This window comes from Mustela lutreola, chromosome 10 (genome assembly GCF_030435805.1).
Source record: "Mustela lutreola isolate mMusLut2 chromosome 10, mMusLut2.pri, whole genome shotgun sequence".
Classification (NCBI taxonomy): domain Eukaryota; kingdom Metazoa; phylum Chordata; class Mammalia; order Carnivora; family Mustelidae; genus Mustela; species Mustela lutreola.
In genome coordinates this window covers 80,738,230-80,749,385 of record NC_081299.1, presented here as the reverse complement: position 1 = coordinate 80,749,385, position 11,156 = coordinate 80,738,230, and the positions used below count along the sequence as shown (strand labels likewise).

At 46.0% G+C, this 11,156-nt stretch overlaps 1 protein-coding gene across 1 annotated transcript in view; it reads left to right on the top strand.

Moving 5' to 3' along the window:
• The first annotated feature begins 3,703 nt into the window (after positions 1 to 3,703).
• The window catches only part of CNN3 (calponin 3), a 28,999-nt gene continuing 21,546 nt past the window's right edge, over positions 3,704 to 11,156 (top strand). Inside the window, exon 1 of the mRNA XM_059137746.1 lies at positions 3,704 to 3,972. Within this exon, the coding sequence (XP_058993729.1) occupies positions 3,916 to 3,972 (57 nt within the window). The 5' untranslated portion in view covers positions 3,704 to 3,915. The remainder of the gene's footprint in view (positions 3,973 to 11,156) is intronic.

The window sequence follows — 11,156 nt, the reverse complement described above, 5'->3', positions numbered from 1 at the left end:
CTCTATTAACCATTTCACTTTGGCCAAGTTGTATGTCCTTTCTCACTGCATTTTAGTTTCTGATTGTAAATGGGAATCGATAGGATTCATCATTACAGGGTTGTTGTGAGTAATATCTAGAAGTGAGGTGACCATATAATTTACCACCTAAACAGGGACACTTCTGAGAGGGAAAAGAAAAACTGTTAAGGAAACTTACCAGGACTGGGGGAGACAAAAAATATTAGTAGTACTGTGTTTCACTCTCAAATGCATCCCTATTTGGGTAATAAATTATACAGTCTCACTCCCCATAATACAGCTCTAATGGCGCTTCGCACAGAGTAGGTGCTGAAGTCTTAACCTCCTTTGAACCTTCTAGGGTCCCCTCTGTCTTTCATACAACTGTTCTTTATAATTCTCCTGCATTGTGGATTTATAGGATGTAGCCTCCAAAACATTACTATTGTCCTGGTGGCAAGATACATGATGATCTGATCCACCGATTCATATCTGTGAAAGAATTTTTTCTTACAATTTCCCTGCAACTGCTTAAAATGGGAGTTTGGAAAGGTAGCATTGACCTCCTTAAGAACCTTTACTTACTTTTTGAGGATTTTATTTATTTGACACAGAGAGAGAGAGATCACAAGTAGGCAGAGAGGCAGGCAGAGAGAGAGAGGGGGAAGCAGGCTCCCCACTGAGCAGAGAGCCTGATGCAGGGCTTGATCCCAGGACCCTGATATCATGACCTGAGCTGAAAGCAGAGGCTTACTTAACCCACTGAGCCACCCAGGCACCCCTTTAAGAGCCTTTATTTCAGCTCAAAGTATTCTGAGTGTTTAAGGCATTTCTAGTTAAAATACTTAGGATTGTTGGGACACACACTGGTGCTATTTTGTAATATGAAATTTCACTTAAACTTGAGTATTTGTGGACACATCCTATTGTCAGAAGTTGGTCAGGATTTTCTAAATCTAGCCTGGCAGGGATAAATTAAATAAAACACAAATTATGGGCTAGAGACTGAACAAACACTTGGAGAAAAAGATACATAGATGACAACCACATTAATTTTATTTTATTTATTTAATTTTATTTAATTAAAACTACAACGAGATACCACTTCACACCTATTAGAATGGCTAAACTTTAAAAGATTGATCACAGCAAGTGTTGGTGAGGATATAGAGGAACTGGAACTCTTACACACTGCTGATGGGAATGCAAAATGGTACAACACTCTGGAAAAATATAGCAATCTCTTAAAAAATTAAATACATACCTTTCATATGATCCAGTCATTTCACTCGAATTTATCCATAAGAAATGGAAGCAAAGGTCCACATGAATGCAGCTTTATTTGCAAAAGCAAAAAACTGAAAACCCAAATATTCAATAAGGGGTGAGTATATACACTGTGATAGATCCTTACCATAGGATACTACTCAGCAATAAAAAGGAATTAGACTACTCTAACATGGAAGGATTTTTCCGATTAATTTTGCTGAGTGAAAGAAGCCAGTTAAAATGAAATACACAAAGTATGGTTCCATTTACATAAAATTCTAGGAAACACACACTGATATGTAGAGACAGAAAGCCTATCAGTGGTTGCTTGGTCAGGTAGGGTAGCAAAGAGGAGAAAGAGGGAAGGGTTACAAAAGACTGACTTTTCAGTAGACAGTGGCATTAAGTATACTATCATTGCTATCCATTTCCAGAGCTTTTTCATCATTCCAAACTGCAGCTCTGTACCTATTAAACAATAACTCCCATTAAACAAAACTTACCTTTATATCTGTAAGTTTTTCATGACAAAATTGAATATAGTTCTTGAACATTCTACAAGGAATTAACTTTAAGTAGAGTAACATGATGGTGCAGATGTTTTCCATCTGCACTGTACCTCAAATCTGGCCACCACTTCTCACTCAAAAGAAAAGTGGGCGAGGTTTTGTGGATGACACATGGCCACTATCACACTACTGGAAAAACAGCCCAAACGGCTTGTCTCACTAATTGTAGCTCAATTGTGTCATTTGTGTGGGAAGAATGACCTAATTATCATTACTGCCTCCTGTCTAAGTTAGCAAATCACATATAAATCATTCACTTTCCTCCCTATTAGCCTCCCCCTCCCATTCCCCTGACCCCAATCATTCCAAAGTCCATAGCTGGTTTTTGCATTAAAAAAAAAAATTTATTAATTTTTTTCCGCATTTTCTTTTAAAGTTGCCTTATTCTTTTCTGTTTCAGGATGGTAAGGTGTTTGGCTTCTCTTCTCCTGATTCCATGATTTCTTCTGGCACAGGAGCCAGGGTTTGGTAAACAAAACTTTTCTACGAGGATCTCAGGGGTTGAAATATGTCCTAGGTGTGCCCAGGAAAGTGATGGCAAGAGCTGAAGTTTTGCAGATGGGCAGACCTTGGCCAGGATACTTAGGTCTGAGTTTCATTCTCATCTCTGCCACGGATATGATATCTACCTACTAGCTGTTGGTAGGGGTAAATGAGATAATGTTTGCAGGACATCTGGTACAGTGCGAGGAGCCTGGGCCAATGATGAAAGTTATGTTCTCTTCTTCCTAAGTATCAAATTACTTGGAAATCAGAGTAAAGAAGGTGGTGGGGAGAAAGCAGAACTATGGAAGTATGGAGGCCACTTCTGGCCCAAAGGAAAGTACCTATCTCTATACAAAGAGGCCACTGGATTAAAAAAAAAATTTTTTTTTTTAAATAGAGCAACAGCCACCTGGGTGTTTGGACTAGCTGAATTCTGGATAAAGATGGTTGTGACGGGCGCCTGGGTGGCTCAGTGGGTTAAAGCCTCTGCCTTCAGCTCAGGTCATGATCCCAGGGTCCTGGGATTGAGTGCTACATCGGGCTCTCTGCTCAGCAGGAAACCTGTCCCCCCAGCCCCCGCCTCTCTGCCTACTTGTGATCTCTGTCAAATAAATAAATAAATCTTAAAAAAAAAAAAAAAAAAAGCTTGTGAAAAAGAGCTGTGCGAATCCAGAAAAGGACTTGAAATGCCCCAGGCTTTGCCATGGCACAGTCCCGTTTTTTTCCGCACTGCATTTAGAGGCTTAGAGACTGAATGGGCTCAAATTTGGCCAAAAGCCTTGTCTGTTCCCTTGGCGGCAGCGGGTAGAGGTCAGACCAACAGGTGTGAGAAGCGGCGAGGTACGGAGGAAGGAGCAGGTGTAGGAGGAGCGCCCCCCCACCCCGCCCTTGCTCTGGCACAGGAGCTCCCAGGCTGCTCGTGGTGTTCCCAGCAGCGGGTGGAAGAGCCCTGCCCCGCGTCAGAGCTCTCTGGGCTCGGAAAAAAGACTCTAGTGGGCTTCCCTCCCTCCGCTAGCCCCGAACGCAGCGGCGGATGCCTGGAAGTTGACGTACATTCTGAGCTGCTGGGAAGCCCCCAGGCGCCCGACGCGGCGCTGGGCGGGCTCCAGTCCGCGGGCCTGGGCTCCGCCCTCGCCGCCCAGCCCTCTGCCCAGCTGGGAGGAGGGGCCCCTCGCCGCGGGTCTCCGCGACGTGAGGACGGGGGCGGAGGCCCGAGCCCCGCGCCGGGAGAGAGCGCGGCGCCCGCCGCCCTTCAATTGGCCCGCCCCCCCACCTAGTCGGCGAAGAGAGAGGAGGCGGCTCTCCATTGGCCCGGCCCGTCGGCCAATCCCTGAAGACCCGGGGAAGGAGGTGGGGGCAGTTCGTGGGGGGACTCGGGAGCGGAGCGGGAGGCTCTGCGGGACCCAGTCGGACCGAGCAGCCGAGGCACCGCCCGCGCCCCGCCGCCGCGTCTGGGCGTCTCCTGCGCCGCCCAGGGGAGCGAGCTCCGAGCCTCTCGCGCTGCGGCCACTCCTTGGGGCCAGGAGCGGGGAACCCTAGAACGAGAAACCCTCAGAGCCGAGCGCAGCCTCTTCCCGCCTCCCGAACCACCATGACCCACTTCAACAAGGGCCCTTCTTACGGGCTCTCGGCCGAGGTCAAGAACAAGGTACGCCGGGTCTCGGGTGGAGGCGTCGCCGCCGTGGACGAGGGATGGGAAGCTGGACGCCGCCCCAGGGGTCCCTGGGACTGGGGCGGTGCTGGGCCGCGCGCTTCGCCTCTGCACGCCTTGCCCGTCTGGCTTTGCAGGGAGGAGACGTCGGGGCGGCGCGAGAGTGGCCGCGCTTCTCGGTCCCGTCCCGGGACTCGAAGCGCGGGCGTCCCGGCGCTCTCCCGGCTTTGTCCGCGCCGCTGGCTGGGACTGGTGGAGGGCGGCGAGTTCCCGGGCTCCTGGAACCCCGCAGCGCCAGCCTGCAGTTCCCGGAGCCAGACCGTGGCTGCAGCATGCGCCCCTCCGGGAAGGGGGCGCTCCTGCCTGGTCATTCGCCCTTAGGTGGGGCCCGTCGGTACGGCCCGGGACCCAGCACGCAGACCCCGCCGTGCGCCCTGGCCCGGGCTACTGGCCGACCCAGCGTTTTCTCCCTCCCCAAACCTTGGCCGAATTCAGCCACGAGCGAAGTTAGGCGGTTACGTGGCCGAACTGGGCCCTCCATTGTTCCTTGCTTCCCGGAGAAGGGACCGTTGAGGGGTGCACCGACTCCGGGAGCCTCGGACACTTCCCACTTTTCGAATTGCGGTCCTCTGTGCTGCTGCAAAAAACAGACAAAGCCTGAGCGCGCCGCTTTGGGAGTGATATCTGCTGTAGAGAAGATTTTTTTTTTCTTAAATAGAAGTTTGTAGTACATTAGACTTTACCGATATCAAGGATATTTTCGTGGGTTGCTTTTGTTCGGGGTATATTTCCTGAGACGGGTTGTAGTTTGGTGTGATGTGGCTCTGGTAACTTACAGCTTTGCCACTGCCTAGCCGAAGAATGCACTGGGTTTATCTTTGGGACTTTTGGTCTGGGAAAGAGATGAGAGGCGGCCCCCTCCCCAAATCCTCTCCTTCCTTCCTCCCTCCCTCCCTCCCTGCATTCCAAGCCCATGACATCAAGGGTTTCAGGGGGGAGAGCGCAGCCAATCGGCGCGGAACTGCGCACAGAACGCTCATTGTCTCCTTTCTGCTGTTCTGGCCAAAGCGCCACAAAGGATTGCTGCTGTGGTTTAATTCCCATTAACCTCCCGGGAGCCGAAGCTTGTCAGGATTGCCACCGCACCGTTCCACCGCTGGTAGAATACGCTGTCGGAGCTGTAACAGCCCAGTGTCCGGGGTGTATGCGGTGTGGAGTGAATTATGGAGAGGCAATGAAGCGCACCGTTGTCAAACCCTAAGGGAGAGTTCTGTCTCTTCTCACCCTGTTACAGCCTGCGCATCACAATTCAGTTGTTAATAAATTGTGAACAATCGGTGAAGCAAAGCGTTGATTTTGGTCCCCGAATCTAAACTTGAAACGTTGAGGTCCTTTACCTTGTCAAGTGTGTTGCCCTTATTAGAAAACAGTCTTCTGAAATTTTTTTTTAAAGGACAGAAAAGTAAGTGGTTTGTGTCTGATCCTGCGGTTCTTTCCAAGGCTTACACATGGAGCTTTAGGAATCTTTTCCGAGGAATCAGCAAGTCCAAACTGTTGGATGGGATACCCTGGCCTGGCTTGGGCACATTAATTTTAATTTGCCCTTGTGATTTTTGGCCCACAGCAGTTGAGTCTCTTCCTTTTTGCATTGTAAATGAGGTCCCGATAACTTTGGCAGTCCTTCAAGTGACTTATTTTTCTTGGATGTTAATATCCGTATTAATTTCTTTTTGCTGACTAATGAAGCAGCTTCTGCCCTTTTCCTACTTTTTATTGAGCAGACCAACAAGGAAATGCAGAGACTGAGGTTAGATCACTATAATTATTACGCATTTTTTAAAAACAGTAAAACCTCAGTTTTCAGAGCCTTTGGAAAGTTATTACAGCTTTCGGTTTCTATAACTGTGGGTTTATTCCTTTGCCGTATTTTAACAACCTCCTTCATTTATATGAGCCTTTCTTACAGTACCCTTTCATAGGAAGTCTTTTGATCTTAACAGCACAGCAGCCCCGTGAGGTGGGAGGGATTGCTGGGGCTATCCAACATCATTTACAGGTTGGGATGCTGAAGCTTATACTGGGTGTGCCTTGCTCAAGATCACAGAAGAAAGTTGGAATATTCTAAGAATTTTAACTCTAAAAGTGATATCTTAGTGTAGTGCTTAGGGATATTCTTAGTAAAGTCCCTGTTGTCTGCCCCACCCTCCCCACTTTTGCCGTCCACCTGTCACTTCTTGACATTGTGATTATTTATGCAGTGCTGTTTTCATCTGTTCTGGACTTGGAAATCAAATATCCATGTTTGCTAGGCCTTTGTATGAGATACTGAGTTTCAACTGAGGACACAGAGCTAACAGTGGAGTGGTTATATGGAACATGAATTTTGACATCACTTGGTTCAACACCTTTTGATTTCTTCTTGCCTTTTTTTAATGTATTGTAATAACTGATACGTTGTTTAAATGTAAGGTGTTCTCCTCCCACCCCCCAAAGCTTCATACAACAAAATGGAAGAAATAGAAACCTCCTCAGGAAGCAGTATGGAATGGACCTTGGAGTTGAGCAGAGTTCTAGTCCTCCCCCTGCCACTTACTGCCTTGTATGATATTGGGCAAGGTAGCGGATATCTCTGTCCTTGTTTCCTAATCAGTAGGAAGGGGGGAGTGATCGTTACCACCCCTAAACATTGCATTGAGATGTGTGTTTCTAGTGAGTCCGCAGTGACTGTGTTGTCGCCATTAGTTATTAGTAACAGAAAATTGGTAATCTAGTTCTTAGACTTGTCATTGCCTGTGTAAGTATTCCATTTCTATTAAATAAGCCTTTGGTCTTATTACATTCCAGCTGTGAAAGCAGTTCATCAATGAATTGAGGAAGCCTTTGATCTTAAGTACTTTTAATTAGTAAAATTTCAGGAAAAAATCTGTAAGCTTAAGGTACTTACTTGACAAGATGATAATACATGGCAAAACATGTCAAACTTCTATATATATTTTTTAATAGGCAAGAAGTTTGAAAACAGCCTAAAAAAATAGAATCCTTCAGCATGGACTCAACAACATCTTTAAACAACTAGATCCAGTAATTTTATCTACAAAGATCGTGATAGAGTAGTAGAGTCAGGGACAGTACAGAAGCTGGTGTAGACAGTTTGGTGGGGTAGGTAGACACTCTTAAAGTAGTAAGATCTTGTATGTGTTCTGCAGAGTGAGCCAGACATTTGACTGCATCTTGGGGACCAGAATGAAAAGGAAAACACCTCTGTGCCCTTTAAGCTGTGAGAAACAGGACAGGTCCTCAAGGAAAGCACAGCATCTCCTGATGCCTGGCTCTGAGCAAGATGTTGGGGCCAGAGTAGTTCCTTGTAAAGTTGAGGACGCACTGAAGCATGCTCCCCACTAGGGGGGAGCTGAGAGGTTCTAGGAAAGTGGGGAGGTGGGTAGAGGTGAAGTGATCTTACCTCAGGATGTTTTTAGGGGGAGTCTATCTGAACTATTAAGAAGAAGAATGGGATTGGAATGCATGTTCTCACCATTTCCTTCTCACATAGAATGTATGATTTAAGCAAAGTAGCTTCTCACAGAATCTTCTTGGTTACAGAATGGTAGCCCTCAGCAGCTAAAAACTATGTTGGAAGACTTAATTCTAAAATTGTAAATCACTGAAGAGTAAGTGAAACAATCATACACTAATTAAATAGGACCAAATGTCCCATGAGTTCTGCCAGCCTGTCTGCCTTTGGACAAGCAGTTGCTCCAAGAGCGTTCCTGATCAAGGTAACCCCAGGGTGACAGTGGACTCCAGCTGTAGTTGTACCCTAAGGTGGCCTGCCTTGGTTTGCTAGTAGAACACCAGAATCATGGTGAAGCCGTGGATGAGCTTATCTTTAGCTTTTTTTTTTTTTTTTTTTTCTTTTTTTCCCTACACCCATTGTTGGGCTTGAACTCATGACCCTATGATCAAGAGTCCATGCTATACTTACTGAGCCATCCCAGGTCCTCCAGAAATAGGTTTTTAATTCAAAACTTTTGTTTCTTGTCTCTTTCCACCAGCCATAAGGGTTCCAGTCTCATTCATTGATGAAATATATCAAGATCTATATTTTAGAATATAACTTGGCATGTAGTTGGTGCTCAGTATATGTTGATTTAATGAATTTCTCCATCAGGAGTAGATTTTACTATCTTTAAAAATTGGAAATCAATCCTGTTAGAGTATTCATTGCAAAAGAATTCTGTAGTGCAGTGTGATATTTTGGAAGATCAGGTGATTTTTTTACAGCTTCTTTTTCTTCAGTTTGTTTTATTAATATTACATTAGAAAACTTAACATAATTCCTTTGTTGTTGCTGAAACTCTTTCTTTCTTTCTTTTTGGAGGAAGGAAAGCAAGGTTTATTTATTTTTTTAAAGATTTTATTTATTGGTGTGTCTGGGTGGCTCAGTCGTTAAGCGCCTACCTTCTGCTCAGGTCGTGATCCCCGGGTCCTGGGATTAAGCTCCACATCAGGCTCCTTGTTCGGCGGGAAGCCTGCTTCTCCCTCTCCCACTCCCCCTGCTTGTGTTCCCTCTCTCTCTGTGTGTCTCTCTGTCAAATATATAAATTTAAAAATCTTACAAAATAAACATTTATTTATTTGACGGAGACCACAAGTAGGCAGAGCAGCAGAGGGAGAGGGAGAAGCAGGCTCCCAACTGAGCAGAGAGCCCGATATGGGGTTTGATCCAATGACTCTGGGATCATGACCTTAGCCAGAAGCTGACACCTAACCACTTAACCACTGAGCTACTCGGGCACCAGGCAAAGTTTATTGAGCAGTAACAAAGTGGTGGTACAAAGCTCCTGAGGAGAGAGGGACTGGAGAGGGTTGCCCCTGAGGCTCTTTATCTTAGACTCCCAAATTGGGGAGAAACAGTAGAAGTCTCCTTTGGAAGGCTCTGTGGGGTGCCAGCATCTCCCAAAGGCCACCTGCAAAGCGGTCATTCAGCTGACCTGGGTGGGACATGCCCTCTTTTTCCGCCATCTTGACCAAAACTGTTAAAGAAAATACATTTGCTAACTTGAGAAGGGGTACCCTGCTTTTCCTCTTTAAAATGCTGAAACTTCTCTACTCTGGAATTCTTTTTTTTTTTTTTAGGATTTTATTTATTTATTTGACAGAGATCACAAGTAGGCAGAGAGGCAGGCAGAGAGAAAGAGAGGGAAGCAGGCTCCCTGCTGAGCAGAGAGCCCAATGTGGGACTCGATCCCAGGACCCTGAGATCATGACCTGAGCCGAAGGCAGCGGCTTAACCCACTGAGCCACCCAGGCACCCCTACTCTGGAATTTGAATGAGGATTATTAAGCTTCCTGTCCTGTGACTCATAGCTTTTTCTTTTTTCTTTCTTTCTTTTTTAAATTTAATTTTATTTTAGGGAGAGAGCACTTGTGGAAAGGCAGAGAGAGAGAGAGTCTCAGGCCAACTCCCTGCTGAGCGTGGAGTCCATTCTGTTGAGGGGCTCATTCTCACCACCTTGAGGTCATAACCTGAGCCGAAACCAAAAGTGGGACACCCAACCGACTGTGCCACCCAGACGCCCCAGCCCACAGTTTTTTACACTCTTTCCTTTGTGGCAGTTGTATTATTTGTCAGTCTCTATCCACTTTTTTAGATTTCAAATATAAGCTTGACAGTGGGCAGTGGGCCTGGCTGGCTTCGTTGGTGAAGCATGTGACTCTCCTGGGATCCTGAGTTGGAGCCCCATGTTGGGTGTAGACCTTACTTACAAAACAAAACAAAACAAAAAAACAAAAAAAACCTAAGCTTGATGAGGAGGATCTTGCTGCTACCGTCATCAACCAGGAGTGCATCCTTTCTCCCCTGACCTTTTCCCTTCCACAGTGCGATCATGGGGACTAGTGAGCTGAGTTTTTACTTAAAAGTGTACTGTGAACCATGATTATTATCTGTAACATTAAAAAAAAAAAATGAAGTGCGATTGGATGGTTTTGATTTTTCAGCCAGCTACCATTATATCCAGGAGAATAAGAAGATGCTTTATTTACCTTCTCAGTACAACTAGGTGGTGGGAAGGGGCTTGTCTTTAGATTTTTGGAGAATTTCTTTTTCTTCTAGGCGTTAGCCTCCTATGGCATATTCCCACATGCTTGCTTCTTCTTAACTCCAAATTCCTAGCCATAGAGGGCTTTTAGCTATAACTTGTATGTACTTGTGCTCAGGTTTTGGCTAAGGATTTCCTGAGCCCAGAGTAGATCCTGGTTGTTTGTGGGGCCTGAGGCTTACACAATTTGGGGAGGGGGAGATGTCAGGGGTTCTAACAAATACAAAAATACATGGCAAATTTTATGAAAACGGATGACCTTGAGAATTCTCGTTAACTCGCAAATGGCAGTTAATCTTCTCTGGGTTCTTGTCATGAGAAAGTAGAACCTGGTGGCTAAGAATGTGGAGTCTTGCTTCTGCCTCTGACTCGGTGACTTCGGGCACGTAACCCCTGTCTCATCTGTAAAATAAGAATATGGAGATAATCTCTTTTATATGGTTGTTGGAAGTCAGTAAGGTGGCCAGTTCATGTAAAGTGTTGAGCCTCGTGCCTGGACCCAGAAGTGCACATGATGTAAATGTGATCCACTGTTCCCGCTTTGTTGGCGGGTTCGGTTCAGTCCTGTGTTCTGAGCTTCTCTTATCTTCTAGCTACTGAGATGATCTCCAGGACTCGGCCTTTCATTCAGGAATCTGTTTGTATCTGAATGAGGCTTCAGGCAGATAAGGGACTACGATGCCAAGCAATATCTCTGGGTTTTGCTTCTGTGTCCGGAATAGGATCTGCCCCTAGAGTCCTTATCCAAGACTCCTTCCCCTGGTGGCCTGTGCTCCCTCTGTGAAATCCTGGGGCCTCTAACCCTGTTCTTCTTCTCCATGCTCCTCTTGTCCTTGTCCATGCTCCCCGCAGAGCCAGGGGCTTCTGTGGCAAGCTAGAGGCTTCACTTTCTGGCCGAATTCTGTTTGGCTTTCTCTTAAGAGATTGATTTCTGTTAAACAAGATAAGATAGCTCTTTCTTTTCTTGGTTTCAGAGAGGCCACAGAGGGCTGACAAACATATTTACCTCTTTGTGTTTCTTTTCTTTCTTTTTTTAAAGATTTTAGTGCTTTAAGTCCTCTCTGCACCCACCGTGGGGCT